The sequence below is a fragment of the Amblyraja radiata genome, chromosome 34 (genome assembly GCF_010909765.2).
Source record: "Amblyraja radiata isolate CabotCenter1 chromosome 34, sAmbRad1.1.pri, whole genome shotgun sequence".
Classification (NCBI taxonomy): Eukaryota; Metazoa; Chordata; class Chondrichthyes; order Rajiformes; family Rajidae; genus Amblyraja; species Amblyraja radiata.
In genome coordinates this window covers 15,073,911-15,093,511 of record NC_045989.1, presented here as the reverse complement: position 1 = coordinate 15,093,511, position 19,601 = coordinate 15,073,911, and the positions used below count along the sequence as shown (strand labels likewise).

General features: G+C 38.0%; 1 protein-coding gene across 6 annotated transcripts in view; it reads left to right on the top strand.

Moving 5' to 3' along the window:
• The window catches only part of secisbp2l (SECIS binding protein 2 like), a 55,030-nt gene that overhangs the window by 14,564 nt on the left and 20,865 nt on the right, over positions 1-19,601 (top strand). For 3 of the 6 annotated variants that reach the window (XM_033050458.1, XM_033050457.1, XM_033050454.1), the window contains 13 exons: positions 2,945-3,120; positions 4,542-4,860; positions 7,069-7,186; positions 8,287-8,516; positions 10,102-10,126; positions 11,577-11,692; positions 13,429-13,581; positions 14,125-14,241; positions 14,389-14,556; positions 14,908-15,049; positions 16,028-16,191; positions 16,676-16,814; positions 18,303-18,465. In XM_033050458.1, the coding sequence (XP_032906349.1) occupies positions 3,014-3,120; positions 4,542-4,860; positions 7,069-7,186; positions 8,287-8,516; positions 10,102-10,126; positions 11,577-11,692; positions 13,429-13,581; positions 14,125-14,241; positions 14,389-14,556; positions 14,908-15,049; positions 16,028-16,191; positions 16,676-16,814; positions 18,303-18,465 (1,961 nt within the window). In that variant the 5' untranslated portion in view covers positions 2,945-3,013. The remainder of the gene's footprint in view (positions 1-2,944; positions 3,121-4,541; positions 4,861-7,068; positions 7,187-8,286; positions 8,517-10,101; positions 10,127-11,576; positions 11,693-13,428; positions 13,582-14,124; positions 14,242-14,388; positions 14,557-14,907; positions 15,050-16,027; positions 16,192-16,675; positions 16,815-18,302; positions 18,466-19,601) is intronic. The other 3 variants (XM_033050460.1, XM_033050459.1, XM_033050455.1) reach the window with 2 other exon arrangements.

The following is a 19,601-nucleotide window of genomic DNA, read 5'->3' as shown; positions in this document are numbered from 1 at the left end:
TTGCTTTAAAGAAAATGTTCCTCATGTCAGTTTTGATTCTTTTACAAATTACCTTCATTTTATGTCCTGTAATTCTTCACCTCTATGCCATGGTAATACTTTTCCTCTATCTTTTGTCAATACTCTATGGTTTTTCCTTCATGGATCCTGTCTGAATCTTTGTTTGAAGGAGAATAACCTCCAGCTTTTCCAGTCTTTGCACATTATTGAAGTCCTGCATCCCTAGATTTCCTTTAGCAAATGTCTTACGCATGTAAAGAAAATGTTCTGGTCTCGATACCTGTGACCTAATAAAGCTATGTACAACTTTCCTAATATGCAGTTTCCAGAGCAACAAACAATCTGCTTAAGGAACTCAGCAGGTTGAACTGTATCTGTAGTCATTTTTGGTCGAAAACCTGCGTTGGATCGCTAAGTTCTACCAGCAACTTGTTTAATGCTCTCGGTAACAGCATCTACTTTAGCGTCTCCTACATGTGGTTTCGAGAACTGATACCCAACTCCAGTTGTGGCTGAACCAAGTGACGCAGCATGCCGCCCGCCCCCCCCCCCCCCCCCCCCCAAACCGCACGTTGGGGGAACAGACCCAACGGGTCTGCACTTGGTCTAGTTTCTATTTAAAATGCTGGGATTTGGTATTTGTTTCCAACTTCTATGCCACTCTCAAAAAACAATGCATGAATATTCGCCAGATCTGTTCTTGCACTGCTTTAATAAATGTGCCCGCTTATTTGGATTGCATTTTCTCATGAGACCAAAATATAACACTTTGCATCTCTCAGTCAGTTTATATCTCGAAATCTCATATTATCCTCCTCCCAGTTCATTATGCTTCCATTTTTTGTGTTACTTCAGATTTGGAAATTATGCTCTTGCAATCAAGTCATGGTCCTAATACTGAATACTCAATGCTCCATTGTACAATACCCCTTGGTCTTTGGTGACCCTCGGTCTATCCTTGATCGGACGTTGCGGACTTTACCTTGCACCAAACATTATTCCTTTATCATGTAACTATACATTGTAAATGGCTCGATTGTAATCATCTAATGCCTTTCTGCTGACTGGATAGCATGCAGATGGAAATTGTAGAACTGTTCATAGTGCTAATGCAAATTTGAACAATGTAATTGCCAGACATAGATTCAAAAATCCAGAGTAACGTGGTGGGTCAGACAGCATGGGTCTAGACCTGAAACGTCACCCATTCCTTCTCTCTAGAGATGCTGCCTGTCCCGCTGAGCTACTCCAGCTTTTTGTGTCTATCTTATGGTCAGAGAAAAGGAATAGAGGTTCTTCAGTCGTTGGTGTGATCATCAAGTTGAGTTCTGTAAATATTATCATGGGCAGATTCATCTGCAGTACAGAATGGTGAGGACGCTAGAGATGCTCTTTACTATCTTTGGCTTCAGAGAAGTTATCAAGTGCTTGTGAAGCGATCTATCTCAAAATGATAGACAAATTATACTCACTGCATGTATTTTGTGTTGCTATCAGGAGGATGGCAGCATTTTATTCACACTTTTGGACTGTAATTGAAACTTGCCAACTTTGTATATCCATGTGGCAAACCTTCAAACCATATTTGCAGTTGTATCATGTTAGCATCATATTGGAGGAAGATGAAAAGAAAAGCAGGGCTCTCTTTTGTAAGTGATCAAAATGAGAAGGGTGTTCTGACTTGTTAAAGGTCAATGACAGACTTGCTAGTTTTGTATCTGAACCAAACATTCTATGGTATTCCAGGCCATCACTGATAAATTGACCTGTAAATCCAGCTAATTGATGGACCATTTGAGGCTTAGATTGACACAGGAGGCTTGTACTGTACTTTAAACAAGCAACCTAGTGTTGATTAATTTGACAGAATACTTCAGAGAATGTTCTTTTAATTTGAACGTAAAAATGTTGTGTACAGATGCCTCGGTGATTCAGATATTTTTAAAGTGATGATGGTTTTGTATAGAACAGTACAGCACAAGAACAGCCTTTATGCCCACAATATCTGTGATGGACATTATGCTAAGACTAACTCTTATCTGCCTGCATTGAATCCATATCCCTCCATTCCCTGCATAACCAGAATGCCTATCCAGAAGTCTCTTAAATGCCTTATTTTATCTGCCTCAACCACCACCCCTGGCAGCATGTACCAGGCATTTGCCACCCTCTATGCAAAAAAAAAAAAACACTATGCCCTGCACATGTGGTTTAAACTTTTCCCCTCTCACCTTAAACCTATGCCTTTTAATATTTGATTCGTCCATCCTGGAAAAAAGTGAATGCAATACTCCAAATGTGACCTAACCAAAGTCCTATAAAGCTGCACCTTGACCCTTATACTTAATGCCCTGACCTATGAAAGCAAGTATACCATATGCTGCTTTCACCACATTTAAGTTGCCTGTTTTCATTTTGAAAGAAAATAGAGAAAAGGTCATATGACAGCACAAAACCAAAGTATTCTGAATACTGGACATTTGAATTCAAAACACAATATACAAAGTTCTGCTCACCAATTTCTCAGTATTAAATGTTGTCTTCTACCTCAGTGACCCATCTTTTGAACGTGCCTCATCTAACTAGCAGGATGGAAAATCAGACATTAGTGACATGGCTCATTTGATGAACTATTTTCCTTTTGCAAAACTCGTTCTCTAAATACTGTACTACATTTTCTTTGAGCAATGTTAAGTGCAACTTTCAATTAACCTCAGCCATGATTAATATGAAATGTGCTATTTTTAAGATAAGCTCATGTTACAGATTTGTGCATGCCTATATCGAATACAAATGAAAGCCACATTATTTTCTTCCTACTGTTGAATTTGTATGAAGGTAGCTGTAAATGACTAGCATGGAATAAGCTTTGTGGTATACGAGTATGATATTAAAATTCTGGCTATGTTTTTGAGTAATGGATTTTGTTTGACATTTTATTTAGGATATCCAGCTTTCAGCAGAGGTAGAGCCATTTATACCCCAGAAGAAGGGTATTGAGACGGTTGTTCCTATGGCGCTCCAAAATGATGGAAATGGTTGTGGTGTTGAAGGTCCACCTATTCCAAGTTACTTGATCACCTGTTATCCCTTTGTACAAGAAAACCAATCTAATAATAGGTGAGTGTGGGTACAGGAACCACCATTTGTAACCTTACATATTTCCATTAAGAACTGCTGATCACATTCTCAAGTTGAAAAGTGTTCTCAAGTTTCAACATTATTCCTGATTGAGGTAATTGTGGTGCATCAGATAGTGAAATGCCGATAGTTACAGCTTTGTATGGTTTTTATAGTAAAACCACAGTCCAAACAATTTGAAAGATTTGTTCAGATGCATACCAACGCCAAGAAGTAGCTTCATTCTGCACACTGCCAAACATAAAATAAAACAGACACCAGAATATGCCAGTTCTTGCATCTATCGTGTAGGAAAGAACTGCAGATGCTGGTTTAAACCGAAGATAGACACAAAAAGCTGGAGTAACTCAGCAGATCAGACAGCATCTCTGGAGAAAAGGAATAGATGACGTTTTGGGTCGAGACCCTTCTGGAGTCTGAAGAAGGATAAAAGAGAATCCCTTAACAGTTTTTCTCCATGAAATTCCCTGGGATTTGTCCACTTTCTATGCCTCACTGAATTCCTTTGGCATTTGCCTGTGATTCTACCATCCACAGATGAGAATGTCATAAGTTTTGCTTTTCAAACCTTGCAATGTGGCAACAAGTTATTCTATATGCTGTATCATTTGGAAAATGAGCTCGTCTCAGTCTCATGGACACACAATAGTTTGTGATCTGAGGGAGATCAAGAAATTTGTTTACCAAAAATGTTGATCTTCAAGAGGAGTGAATGCATAAAAGCAAGCATGAGTTGCGCTTGGGATTTTATGGTAATAATGTATCGTGGTTTTTTTGGCTAATACTCTCCTGACCATTGTTCTCTGATGTACAATTTATTGATATATAGTTTGGTTTTTGAATATTTTCATTGAACACTACTGAAATTTAGTTTTAGTTCTGACTCGTATCAGTTTATAGACATATACATGATGGTTGGATGAAACTCCTTGATCACATAAAGCTCATAATAAATGGTATACATGGTAATGATAAATGCAACAGTAAATAACTAGTGGAAAATGATACAAAGATTATAATGCAATCTGAAATAGTGCAAAAAGATCTCGTACATTAAGTTAACTGTGGCCAACAAACCCATCAGGGTGCTTGCTTTTGCAATGTGGGAGAAAAATAGAGCACCCGTACAATCACGGGGCGAATGTACAAACTCCACACAGGCAATGCCTGAGGTACATAATCCAGGCCGCTGGAGCTTTGAGGCAGCAGTTCTATTCACTTGGGTTTGAATTGTTGGTTATTTTGGGACAATTGTCTCCGTTTGATGGGAAAAGTGTATACTCCGCTGCAACATTTCTCTGACGAGGAAGCAGAAGTTTGGGGGTGGGGGGGGGGAGCAGAAGTGCAGAGATAGGGTGTAAATGAGTAATTATACAGATTTAATTATTTTGTTTTTATAGGCAATTGCCTGCGTACAATGGTGATATTCGGTGGCCTCAAGCAAATCCAAACTCAGGAGGACCATACATTGCTTATCCAATATTGCCAACTCCACAGCCTCTTGTTTCTACTGATTATGCTTATTACCAGTTCATGCCAGCACCATGCACACCGATGATGGGTTTTTATTCCCCTTTATCAACACCGTATACTCCATCCTTCCAACCTGCAACCGTGGTAAATGCAGTTTCTGAATGTAATGAAAGATCCGTTCCTGCTGGAGCTGTGTGTCCTACCACAACGCCGAGAAGCAGAGTCAACAGAGGGCCATTGCCAAAGGTAGGGATTTGCTGCCTTTTTGTCTTTTAATATTTATTGATCGCCTCTAGCACGGCTCCATTTAAAAATTAGTCTTTGCTTTTATTCTGAAACACTTGTATCAATTTGTTGAAAAACTTGATATGGCACAGTGAGATGAGCAGTTTGTTACGGCTGGCAGATTTATGGCTGTGCAGCCTATTTGAAGTAATACAGCACTGGAGGGATAAAACTGCAGATGCTAGAAAGCCCCCCAAAAAAATCAGGTAACATGCTGCAGGTGGTGCAGCAACTGTGGGGAGTAGGTTAGCAACCCCAATAACCATCATAAGATCATCAACTCCCACAGTTATCTCGACCACAAATCATTTCTGTTAGGGTTACGAACTCCTACTTTCTCCATCTCTATTGTATATGCTATAATAAGAATTTTCCGACCAACACTAATACGATGTCTTTTTTTCCTTCACTGTGGCCTTCACTCTGTCATTGTTGATGGGGTTCTCATTCACACCTCATCCATCTCCCTCAATTCTACTCCCATCCCCTCTCCTAGCTAGAACAAAGGAGTTCCTCTAGAAAGCCTACCATCCTTCCAATTCAGTGGATTGTTCGCCACAATTTCTGCCATCTGCAGTGAAATTCCACAGTCGATATTGGTTTAATTGTCTACTTTGGCATGGTGTTGCAGAGACACGACGATGGAAACGGACCCACAATGTCCGCTGACCAGTGGATACCCAACTGTATTGATCCCATTTCCAGCATTTGGGTCACGGCCTTCTACCTAATGTGATTCAGGTGTTCATTCAAGAATCATGAAGATTCATGGCCATTTTTGAATGTATCCTATATGTTCCATATAACTACAGTTAGGATTAAAATGGTCAGATAGTAAGCATGGTTTAAGCATGAGGCCAATTTTGCCCTTCGTTAATTTAGTTTATTGGTAACACTTATAACTCTGTACTTCAAATCCAGTTGAGCCTTCTTCATGTGGATTAATTTGGGATTCTGCCTAGCTTCTTCTTAATCTGTGTAATTCTGATACTTCAATGATAAAGTTGTTACTGGGAAACCAATTCTTGCCTTTCTATTGGCAAAATGCAAATCACTGGATTGACAAGGATAGGAAAGTAGACATTATCTACAGGGGCTTTAGCAAGGATTTTGACCAGATCGCACATGGAAGTTTAGATACCAAGAGATCCAGGATGAGTTAGCCAGTGCAATACAATTGGCTTGGTGGTAAGAGTCAAGGGCCTGTCCCACTTTGCAAAATTTTTTTTTCGGCGACTGCGAGCGTCAGTGACTGACTCCCGTAGTCACCCTAAAAACCGTCAAGTTGTACGTCAATATACGACATGCTGCGACACTCAGCGTCACCCAGATTCAACACAAGAAGATTACACTGAAGTATAATAATCACATTGGAAATAAACTTATCGACAATCAATCTAAGGACCAATAACATTTTAAGAAATAAATTGTTTATTTAACGTCAGCTTAAAAATAACACCATATTGAAAAACAACAATTTGTTTAACAAGAAAGGATTAACTTCAACAAAAGTAACTGTATATATTTAACGGCATATTTCAAAGAACATCATACTTAAGCAAAAATGTTATTCAACAACAATAGTCAGATCTGACAATAACATTACAATTTACATCAACTCCAATGAACTTCAAGACAAAGATCTTTATTTCTTCACCACATTAGAAAGAACATTATTTCAGATGTTCTTAATAATGTACTTCGTAAGCTAGCAGAGATATTTGCATCATCGTGAGCCATGAATTAATTTCTGGGAGGGTGGTGTAGTGGACATTGAAGAAGTTAACAACGGCATCGATCATTTGGGAATGTGGGCCAAGGAAAGCTAGATGGAATTTGACTCAAAGTGTGAGATATTGCACGTTGGTGTGTCAAACCAGGGCAGGACATGCACCTGCACTCCCAGAGCTCTCTGTTCTGCAATTCTTTCGAGAGATCTACCATTTACTGTGCATAGTTTTCAGAAAGTGGTGAGTCAGATACACTGTGTGGTGAAAGAGGTCTTTTGACATGCTTTTCTGCATTGACTGATTCGGGCCAAATGCAGGACAATAGCACTAGTTCAGGTGGGCAACTTGGCTGACGGAGACAGCTTGGGTTAAAGGGCCTGTTTTCATTCTGTATGACTACTACACTTGAACAGTAATTCCCATTCTTGTGTCTGTGCAGACTTTGAGAACCAGCAAGCCTCTGGTTAGAAGTGTGGCTGTTCAGAAGGAGAGCAGTGCCTCGGGTCCTGAAAATAGATCAAAAATTGTTTTGCTGGTTGATGCCAGCCAGCAGACAGGTAATAAATAATATTATTGAAAGCTTAATTTGAAAACAAAGTTTTTCTAGAATACAAGCTGAGCAAAATGATGTTTCCTTCAATTATGCTTGTCTTATACTTCAGTATTGGAAACAAAGATTAAGTTTTATTGTGGTTCAAATTGCTTTGTTTCTGATAATTTATTTTGACTATATTAAAATATTTTTACCCCAGAAACTCTTCTTCTGACACTGAATCCATTTATCAATTGTAATTTTAATGCCTGGCCAGATTTCAATCAAACTTTATAGATTGATTGTATTTTTAACCTTTGCAACACAAAAACATGTGCTTTAACCAGGAGAAAATTGAGGATGAGAAAATCAATTGTTGCATTGTGATTTTTGTTATAGCCTTAAACCACTATACTGTTGACAATTAAATGTTCTTTCAAGATCTTTGTAGAGCAACATGGAGTGGATTTTGACGTTAAGAATCACAATGCCATGAAGTTCGATACAGAATGTGCTTGGAATTGGGGTGCAGATTAGCAACTCCCATCACTGCTCCCAACTATTTAGAGTCTGATGTAATGGTGAATAAAATTGGTGCCTCAAACAGTGTAGTCTTTATTTACCCAGGGAACAATATTTAGCCGTCAAGTATGATATTTGAATTATATTTTGCTTACCACTTATTATAAATGACATTACTAAACCGATCACCAGAACATACCAGTCTTGTTTATATATTTACATCTGGTATGTTCTGGCAGTAATATAATTTAGTAACGTCAACATTTTGATCTTCAGTTACAATTACATATATTCATTTGGTTACCCTTATACCAAATTGTTTCTGTTTTGTTTTACCATTAAATGAATGAAGTAGTGTTTGCAGTTTTTCTGGTAAATGCCCAAGAAGTTCTTTGGGGAAGTACTTATTTATTGTGGAAGCCTCAGCAGAACAGATTGAATTATCAATGCTGAATTAAGATAAATATGCATTCATCTTTCCCAAGTCTAGTTTTGTGTGTTGACTAAATGGTGCTGAAATCTGTAGCATTTTGGTAGCTGTGATAATTTGTACTTTCATTATTTACAATTATTCATGCAATATTTATATTCTGTCATTTAAAGATTTTCCTGGAGATGTAGCTAATAAATCTCTCTCCGAGAGGGCCAGTCCCATGCTTTGGAAATCAAAAGTCAGGCGAAGAAGAGCATCTCACCCTGCTGCTGAGTCTTCTAGTGAGCAAGGAGCCAGTGAAGCCGACATTGACAGTGATAGCGGCTATTGCAGTCCCAAGCACAGTCACAGTCAGACCACGTCAACTGCTGCTCAGAGTACAGAATGCAGCAATGTTAAAGTATGTATATTTACATTGCAATACAAGTTTTCTTTGATTAACAATGTGTTAGAACAGAAGACGCTGATAATAGTTTTGAATCGTGGTCTTAATCTATCAAATCATTTGGGCAATTTACATTATGCTATACCTTTAAGACTTTTGTATCAGTGTTACCTTTCTTACTGTGAATTTACAATAAAATGCTTAAGGGAAGAAAAGATGATGGTAAAGGTTTTATGTCCAATAAACTTTTTTTTAAATATTGAAGGTTTCTGAGGAAAGAGTAAAGGCCAAGGAAAAATTATCAACTGGAAACATTTGTTATATAATTGAATTTGGTTTATATTTGTGGAATAGATGCAATATATTGAGCTGTATTTGATATTGTTAATATGTCTTAATAATGACTAAGTGTTTCATGAAAGCATTGTCGATCAAAATTTGACATGGATCAATTTGATATGGAGATATAAAGGTACATCTTAGAGTAGGACTGAGAGTGGATGAGGCATGATTTGTAGATTTTTAATAATTGGAACCTGAAGATGAATCGCAGAACATCAGGAATACAAAATAAATTCAGATATATCAAAAATTTGTAGAGGTGAAGAAGATCAGAGATGAGGTGGGGTGATCCAATTTGGAAAATAAAGATGTAAATATTAATATTGCTTGGTTGGTTGTCAGCGCAAGCAGGAAAAGATAAGGGGTGTTGGATGAATGGGATGGGCAAATAAGAACACAAAATCTGGATTACTTCAACTTTACACGACGTAGGTAGAGGAAAATACGTTTTTGTGTATATCGAGTACAGCGGCTTTGTTTTTCCCAAGAGAATTGGAAGAGATTTCTGCTTGTCCAGCACTGGATATCAGCCAAACAGTGACAGGACAAGAGGGAGGATGATTAGGTGGAGTCGATTTCCGTTCATTGTATTTATTAAAGCTGATGCAGTACATTTTGATAATGTTACAAAGAGTTGTACTTTGATGAGAAGTGGGAGAGAGCAAATAAAAGACTCGACCTACAAGTGCAAGAACATGAAGAGAAGATTTGTGTTTGGAATCTCTGTAAAAAAATAATACAAACAATGACAGTTTAAAAATGATTATTAAGAGGAAAGATTAAGCAAGTTGAAAAAGCCAAGATCGATTGGCGTCCCAGAATTGGCAGATTTAATTGTAATTTAATAAATGGGTCTTCCAAGCGAAGATGCTTACAGTAGAGATCCACTTTTTTTGAGTGAATTGGTGAAAGGAAAGACATACATACAGGGCCCTCCATAATGTTTGGGACAAAGACCCATCATTTATTTATTTACCTCTGTACTCCACAATTTGAGATTTGTAATAGAAAAAAATCACATGTGGTTAAAGTGCACATTGTCAGATTTTATTAAAGGGTGTTTTTATACATTTAATGCTGAAGAAAACCAGACTGAATGTAGAAAGTACATGTAGAAACTAAAATGCAAATTGAAAGGACAATATTAGTAGATTAGGTACTGTAATTAAAAAGGAATCAATAAACTTTGACAATTAGGAAAGAATGTATTTAGATGTGCAGAGTTTTGTTAAATTAATGTTTTTGTTTTTAATTTCAGGCTGAGAATTCAGCAGGGATCACAGGTAATTACCAATGATTGCAATAGATACTTATGTCTACTGTTTGCATGGTGATGAGCATGGCAGTCATTGAGAGTTTGGAATAATTACTTCTGAGTAGTTGAAGGACAAAGCATAATGCATTTCAGAGGATGATTGATACTTCTGTGAGGAAGAATCGAACATTGTGTATGGAGGCAGGTCTGATTATAGAAAGGCGTGGAAGTGTTTGTTTAGTATGAATATTTGCATTGGCTCTCTTTCCAAATGTGCTGTTTCTGTGGTAATATATACACTTTTGATAATAATAATAATAATAATAATGGATGGGATTTATATAGCGCCTTTCTAATACTCAAGGCGCTTTACATCGGTCACTCGGTGGTGGTAAGCTACTTCTGTAGCCACAGCTGCCCTGGGGCAGACTGACGGAAGCATGGCTGCCAATCTGTGCCTACGGCCCCTCCGACCACCACCAATCACTCACACATTCACACACAGGCAAAGGTGGGTGAAGTGCCTTGCCCAAGGACACAACGACAGTATGCACTCCAAGCGGGATTCGAACCGGCTACCTTCCGGTTGCCAGCCGAACACTTAGTCCATTGTGCCATCTGTAAACCATATGTTTTGCTCAAGTTACAATCAGTCCACATCAATTGAGGCACCCATCTCCTAGCTGGCAACTTGATTACGTTGGCATTTTGTTGTTTAGTAGTTTGAGGTATACAGCAGGGAAATGGGCCCTTCAGCCCAATTTATCCATGATATCTAAATGTTAATTTGAAGTAATCCAATTTGCCTCCATTTCCCTTGAGACTTCCCCCTCCCCCCCCCCCCCTCAATCCTTGTACCTGTCCAAATGTTTCGACATTATAATTTTACCTATCTATTTATCTCCTAATTTTGACACGATCAGAAATTTGTTTTTGTAAACCTGATCAATAATCTGAATATGGGATGTAGTTTGGACTGAGCGTTACTTGCTAAGGTCTTCAAAAAAATGTTCTTGTGGTTTGTGGCATGTTTGTGTTTATTGTTTATTTACAACTACTCTGAGAAGGTGATAGTGGACCTGCCTCCTTGCACAATTTGCTTTAAATGCCCCTTGGCTTCTAATTACTGCTCCACTTTATTTGTGCATGTTGGCTGTTGAGCATTAATTTCCGCAACATGAATGGAATATGCATTATATGATTTATGTGTTTTCTTGGGTAAAGGAATATTTAGCCCAGTTAGATAAGTGTTCAGGTTTTGGAAATCACATTTATTGTTGAAGCTAAAGTTTCCTGCTTTCTAGTCGTGTAAAATTGTTAGATCCTTAAAGTTATAACCTAAAATTACCTTCTCTGAGCATGCCTGGACATATAATTTAATGATGATTTATGTTAGTATGCTTTAACTATATATTTTGTCCTTTTAACGTGAACTGTTACCGTAGTTATTAATAGAAATGGAATGATCACTTCATCAGGAGCCCCTAGTTGGGCGAATATAGCTTCCCAAGCACCACAGAGGTTTGGGATGGATAGATTCCAGGTGATTCCTTGCAACAGAGGTGGAAGACTAGTAGATCAACGAAACACACAGGTATATACATTTGCGCAAATTTTGAATTTGTTGCATCCAAGTTTTAATTATATTAAGATTTCAGAAAATGGTACACCTTCCAGTTAATTTGCAAAGTACATTTCTGTACCAACATTAAGTGTTGTAATAAACAAACTTGGATCTCCAGCATCATCACACCAACAAAAAATATTTCAGGTGTTATTCTGTTTTTGTAAATTGAGGTTGGATGTTGTTTTATTCATCTTTCTTATTAAAATAATACTTCCACAAGTACAAATCTGGTGGTAAATAGAAAGACTGAGCCGACCAGCATGTTGTTATAAAGTGCTGGAAAGACTCATCAGATCAGACAGTATCTGCTCAGGGGAAGCAGTTAACATTTCAGGTTTAAAACATGGTTTAAAATTGGGACTGCCATGATGTTGAGCTATTCTTCAATCACTCATCTATCAAGTCTAAGACCTTTCATCAGAAATGGGAAACGTTTGGAATTTAAGAGGTTTAAAGTTGTAACGAAAGCGGAGGTTATGGAGAAAACGTTGGTGACAAAGGTGCAGACTTTAAGAGATTCTCAATGAGATGAATGGCAGTGATGCTGGCTGAGGGTGAAGTTTTGTTAATTATAGCTAACTATCTGCAAGAAATATCAATAGAAGATGAAAGGAGAATGCAGGAAAGCAGAAAAACTGTTGGAATTATGTGGGTATGGATTGTATAACTGGTCGCAGGAAGCTATAAAGGAAAAGAAAGGCATTGTGGAAAGACTGGGATTGCAGGAGTAATCTCCGCACAGTTATGAAGAGGCCATAGAAACTGGGGGGAAATTAGTGGTTTCTTACAGAGAGTAGAACTACAAGTAGGTGTCATTAAGCAGAGAGAGTGTGGATTTGTGATAGATATTGGATATTAATAGAAAATGCTGCCTGCATATCCGATGTCCATGATCCAACTAACAATGTTCTGTATCAGCATTTTTCCTTGCTGTTTGAAACGGGATGAAAAATGTTTTTTTTTTTAAATGTCTTTCTTAGAGAAAGCTTTTGAATCTGGTTTTGGGTTTCGCATTGTTAACCAAATATTCATCTCATAGAACATTGAATTCTCCCAATTTTGTTAGCCCTCGCTGTCTCCTCCTCTTCCTCAGCCCTCAGGCTGTCTCCTCCCATCCCTCAGCCCTTGGGCTCCTCCTCCTTTTTCCTTTCTTCTCCCCGCCCCGCCCCCCATCAGCCTGAAGAAGGGTTTCGGTCCGAAACGTTGCCTATTTCCTTCGCTCCATAGATGCTGCTGCACCCGCTGAGTTTCTCCAGCATTTTTGTGTACATTCATAGTTACTTGTTGAAATTATATAATTTATTTATTAAAATATAAAGCTCTTCACACTCGCTTAGTTTCCTTTTGCAAGACAACTAATTTTTGCTTTGAGATGCATACAAGAGTTGAGAGTGTTTAATTGCCACATGCACTGGGACCACAACAATGAAATTCTTGCTGCAGCTTTGCAAGCATATTAAATGCAAAAACACGATAAATATACAAGAAATTGTCCAGGTAAACCAGGATAGAATGAGCTTTTAAAGGTTTATTATATGAATGGTGTTGCTAACTGCAGAACAGTGCAAGTGCTCGGGAAAGATTGACATGAATAATGAATGATGTAAGAGTTTTTCCTGGATCTTTGGGCTTGAATAATTGTACTGATTATGACATTTTGTAAGATTTGGGCTGTTTATAAATGGATCCGTTTTGGTGTGCAGGATTGTTTCAGAGGGAGGATGCAAGACCCAGAGAGAACACCAAGCCAACAGAAGAATCGTGATTGGACTGCCAGACAGTCCCCTGAAAAACTGCAGTTTACCAATGGGCGAAAGACCGGAGCTGAACAAAATAATGATTTGTTATATTTTAAGGTATTCAAGTTTAGTGCACATAAAATGTTTGAATTTGTTTAGTTGCTTCTTCGATTGATCATTCCTAGTTTGGGACCTAATAAGTGTAAAGCTTTGTGTGCTGCAGCTATGTGCATGCAAAATGCGAGTTTAATCTCTATCCTGGCTTGCATTAGGTGATGTAAGCCCTGGAGTCTTGAACAACAAGCATTGACTAGGCTAAGCAGACTGATGTAGAGTTCTAAATATGTATTCCTAATGTCTTAAGGCAATCTGTTATCAGGTACATTTAAATCCAAAAGAAATATATTTCAATACTGTAATAACATTCCAAGTTCAAAATTCTCTGTTCTGTGAACAGATATTTGACTTGCTTTAAAGGTTTTCCATTAAATAGCGTCATATCAGACAAATATTGTTTCAAGAACAATGACAAGACAATAATGGCAAACAGTCTTCATAGAAATACGAGATACCCATCAAGTTATTACTGTTCATTGACTGCCACTAGTACTGCGTTTTATGCTCTTGACTTTCAACAACGTGTAAATCTTTTCTAAATAGGATGACAGTGAGTTTCCGGAATTGATTAGTGGAGCAGGAGTTTCTAAGAGAGTTGGCCTTGACAATGCTCAGACTAAATGTTCTTCCGTTTGTCAACTCCCTAAAAAGCCAGTGGGGGTAGGTATGGTTTTGGATCTTGGTTTCCCATGATATTCAGCAAAATGTTACATTTGAATAACTGTGTTTTAATTCTTGCGATAAAAAAGTAATTATAGGAATTTGGTTGTGTTGATCATTGTTATGATTTACTATGCCTTTCCCTAGGTGGGTGATCTCTCAGAAACCTCTCCAATCAACATTGTACAGACACCAATTCCAATAACTACAGCTATTCCAAAACGTGCTAAAAGTCAAAGGAAAAAAGCATTGGCTGCAGCACTTGCCACAGCTCAGGAGTATTCAGAAATTAGCATGGAGCAAAAAAAGCTCCAGGTGAGTACCTTTTTAGTAATAGGCCAAGTTTAGAAAGTTGGCAAACATGGTACACAGTTCATTGTTTACCGTTGACATTGGGTTACTTTTGCCATCCATAAACATAAAGCAGTTGTATTTGATTAGCAGGGTAAAGGCAAGTCACAAAATTAATACTCCTCCATGTAAGTCTATGGTTGTAAAACTTGTGCACTATAATGGATATCCATTAAAATTGTATAGATTTTTTTTTAAAATACCCTCATTATCTTCTAAACAAAATACACTTAGGTGTTCCAAAACATTCATTTAGTGCATTGTTGCCTGCAACCCTTTGTGCTTGGTCTTTTTCATGCTTTGCATTTTCTCAAGGAGGCTCTGAATAAGGCAACAGGGAGGAAGAGTAAAGCTCCTGTACAACTGGATCTTGGTGACATGTTAGCTGCACTAGAGAAGCAGCAGCAAGCCATGAAAGCAAGACAAATGACGAATACAAAACCACTGTCATACTCGGGTAAATTTCATTGTTGTACTTGGGTACCTGATTTTCTTTCCTTGGACTACTTCCTCTTCATGTTTCTATTAAAATACCAAAGAATTCAAATTCATCAAAGTAATTGCACAGAAGGAAATATTGAGGCAATTCTAAAAATGCTTCGTAGGTGCGGCAGCATCTGTAGAGATGCAAGTGGTTGATGCTACTGGTCTATGATCTCTACAATTGCTGCCTGAACTGCTGTGTAATCAAAACTGTTTCTTCTTTGCAGATTCCACTCTTTAGTTTGGTTTTGCACCCTGAATGGCACCTGCCATTCTTCGTGTGATTTTGAACGTTTAAATGTAACTTGTCAGAGATGTGGGTGAAAAAGACCATGTAGAATGCATTCAATATCTTCCCATTAAGAAACATGATCCCTGCTTTGTCTGAATTACAGTCCAGATTTTACTTTTCTAATTTGATATGTCCATGGTTATTTTGAAAAATCATATGGAAATATTTGACAACATATTTTATCTAATTTGTTCCTGTAAAGTAGACCCATTTTTATTTTTTCTACTATTGGAAGTGAGATACTATATAAGGAATATGACATTTCACTACTTTGGATGGATTGGAGCCAGAATCACCCGTAACAATGTCTCTTAGTTGCCACCACAAAAATTGAGTTGTATTGAACCAGTATCAGTCTCTTAAATCAATTTGAGTTTTATATAAGGAAATGGTTTGTGTTCTCGAGTGATAGGGCTATTGCAGCTAACAGAAAGACGAGTTGGAATCAAAGCCAGGGGTCAGGATGTATAGGAGACCATCAAATGTTCCAGTTATCTCAAATTCTACTGTTTAAAGTTCATTTTATCTAAACAGTCTCATTGAATATCTTGTCATTTCACAGGCACTGGTCTCAGAATCCTGAGGTCAGTTGCAGTGTACTAAGTTCACCTTTGTCATTGAAATATTGTTCCAATAAATGTTTTCTTGTCCCTTTTCCAGTTGGTACAACAGCGCTTTTTTCTGTCAAAGATTGCGGGAGCATGAAACATTTACACAATCAATTTGTTGGATTTCATAATCCATTGGATTCTGGTGTCCTGAGGATAAGAAGAGGGAAGGAAAGGGAGATTCCAAAAGCAAAACGTCCAACTGCTCTTAAAAAGGTAAAATGTGGACAGAATTATCAATCTTAATTATGGCGGGGTGTATTTAGTTTTATTTAATTTGTTTTAATATAACTTGGTTGTAGTAAATGAAAGACAAAAATTGACATTAATGAGGAAAAGTTATGATTTATCCTTAAATAATGACTAACTGGATATTTCCCTTGAATAGAATCTGAATATGGATGGCTGATCAGTGAGTTTGGTTGAGATGCTTTGTTGAGACTAAGTAACCCACCCTTTTTAAGGAAGGTTCGCCAAACCCATTATTTGCCTGAGCTGCAGCGTAAACAAAGGTTTGGCCATCCATCCTCCTTTCAATCAAATGTGTAGCATTCAATAGAAAAAAAAGGGAAAGCAGACAGCTGATTCAGAAAGGATTTGAAATGTTTTAGTTACAACATATGGATAACTACAATAGAGAATTATTATACCTTAGTTATCGTTCCTAACGGCGCATTAAAACCCTTTTTTCTCTACACAGATTATACTGAAGGAAAGAGAGGAAAAGAAAAATAGATTTTCAATAGAGCCAACTATTGTTGGATCAGAGGAACAAGGTGATGCTCAACTAAGCTTTCAGGAGGAGCAGACATTAACCCATGAAGTTGTTTCTCAGGAAGGCAAGTGCTCTACATGGAGTGAATTTATATTTCAGTGTTTTGTGTTCTTTTGTAGCTGTGGTTAAATATCTCTTTCCATATATTTTTGTGCACCATTGACAATTTCACTAGTATTTACATGCCTTCCACAATATTCTTTGTGTGATGGAGCACAATGTTTTTTGCAAAGGTGACAACAGAAGAAACTTAATTGTGAAATGCTGCTTCATTGAATCCTCATGACTAGCCAACAGGAAATCAGATAATTGAGTTGCATTTTATTCTTTCTGAAGCTCTCCACAGATAACCAATTTGTCCATCCGCAATTGAAACCTATCAACAAATGATGTTGGACTTGCCTGATTGCTTAACGTGCCTTTGAATAGAAGGAAATCTTTTTTTCAGCAGTCGCCACACCATTTAAACATGAATTTTTGTTTAAGTTTTGAAGTTATTTTGTTGGAAGCTTAAAAAAAACTAAACTGATTTTACTATTTTCCAGAAAGAAACCTTTATCCCTTTATGTGTAGGAAAGAACTGCAGATGCTGGTTTAAATCGAAGGTAGACACAAAATGCTGGAGTAACTCGGCGGGTCAGGCAGCATCTCTGGAGAGAAGAAATGGGTGACGTCACTCATTCTTTCTCTCCAGAGATGCTGCCTGACCCGCTGAGTTACTCCAGCATTTTGTGTCTACCTTTATCCATTTATTTGGCTTTAAAAACTTGCTATTTTCCGATAATAATAATAATAATAATAATAATAATAACATCTGTGCATGCAATTTCTTCAGTCAGTTAATGAAATAAGAAAAAAAATTGTAATTGGTTAAATTTTGAGACAATTTTTGTAAACTCCAATTTGGGTTCTAACTCTGATTTCTTATTTTCTTTAAAAAAAAAAAGTCCTGTGATCTTAATTGCCCAATATCAGATAGAAGCACTTCCATTGGCTTTAGTTTACAAGTAAAAAGGAGAAATAATTAATTTTTATCAATAAATTTAGCAATTTAGCAACAAAAAATATAAAGATAACATACGTAAAAAGAAAACACGTCGATTCTGTCTTCAAAAGTGATAGGTAGACAGCTTGGGAGTTGCAACCTTAAGAAACAAATGTACTGTCCAAAATGCCTTTGTGCAATTGTTTATTTAATGACCAGGCAAGGGTATAACTAATTGCATATTACCACGTGAGGTGCAGTAGCTCATATAGTCTCCGCCATTAAATAATAAATCTGCAAGTAAAAGCTTAAAGAGAATGTGTAATAGTCGAGAGACCTAAACAAGATTGAGTAATATATTTTAATATGGGCATCTATGAAATTAATGTCAAAATAACCTCATGAGACAAAAACTTGACATTCATGATCATTTTCAAAATTGGATCCACATATTCCAGTACCCATGTAGCAAGCAGCACAACATGCCTTATTGCTAGAATGAATTATTGTTATTGATGATTTAAATTGTTGCAATGAAGATGGGTAACGTGCAGTTTTTATTTTCAGATATTGGATTGAGTGCTACTAGTGACACTTCTCTGTCTCCTGCAAGCCAGAATTCCCCATACAGCATGACACCAGTTTCGCAAGGGTCCCCTGTCAGTTCAGGAGTTGGCAGTCCAATGGCATCTTCAACCATCACAAAAATTCACAGCAGGCGCTTTAGAGAGTAAGCTTATTTGGAAATTTATAAAAGTTGGCTCTTGTTTGAAGTATCGTGAAAACTTGGCTTTTTCCTACAGGTGGCAAAGCAGAGTAGAGGCACATGAGATTACATGTGCTGGGCTCTGGCGTAAAATCTAACTCAATGCTTTATCTAAAACCTTAATTGTTTTATTTAGAGTATTATATGTGTACATATGATGATGAGTATTATATGTGTACGTATGATGAAGTACAAGCACAATGAAAATTCTTGCAGCAGCATTGCAGGCACATAGACTCGGCCAAACACACAAAAATCATGTGTAAATTAAAAATAAACTTCACACAAAAATTCATAAAAGAAAGTAGACTGCACTAATGTCTATTATTTTGCACAAAAAAAACATAATTGGGGGGAAAAAATCAACTCCATGGTAGTGCACGAGCTTTCTTGTTGAGCCATCATCATTCAAGGAAACAATCCTCCATCTTGCCCATGACCACCAGGTTACCTCATCTACACTAATCCCACCTGCCTGCGTTTGTCCCATATCCCTACAAAACTTTCCTATCCATGTACCTGAACCTTTTCAAGTTCACTAAGTGCTTGATGTAGATTTTACTTCGGAGTCACGTGAGTGACTACGTGAAGAAGGGCCGTCCGTCTGCGTGCGCGTCATTACGTCTGAACGCAAACGCGCGACGGACTGGCAGAGGCACTGCGTCCTCCCAGGCCGTTAGGATGGGCAGGTAAGGAAAGTTGAATCACTTACCTGCATTCTTTCGGGCTTGAAACTTTTTGTAGTTTCAGGGCCCAGATGTCGAGGAGGCGGTCCGCGGGGAAGTCGGCTGCCGAAGACCGCAGCATTTCCCAGTAGCGGGTAACGGTGTTTCCCGACATTTAGCACCGGCAGCAGAACCGGCAGGAGACTTGTTGCAGGAGGAGAGCTCCGTTGGTGGTCCTGCAGTACGGGAAAATCCACCTGCAAGTCAAACAACCTGTTGACTCAGAAGAGTCCGGGGAGGGAAAGGGATACCCTCCCTCAACGGAGAGCGTCTGAGGACGACTCTCCCACATAGGAGCAACTTTTTGGAGAAGTTGCTCCAACAATGACCTGCTCTAAGGAGAGAGCTGTGTCAGCCCGGGCCTACAGCAGCAGG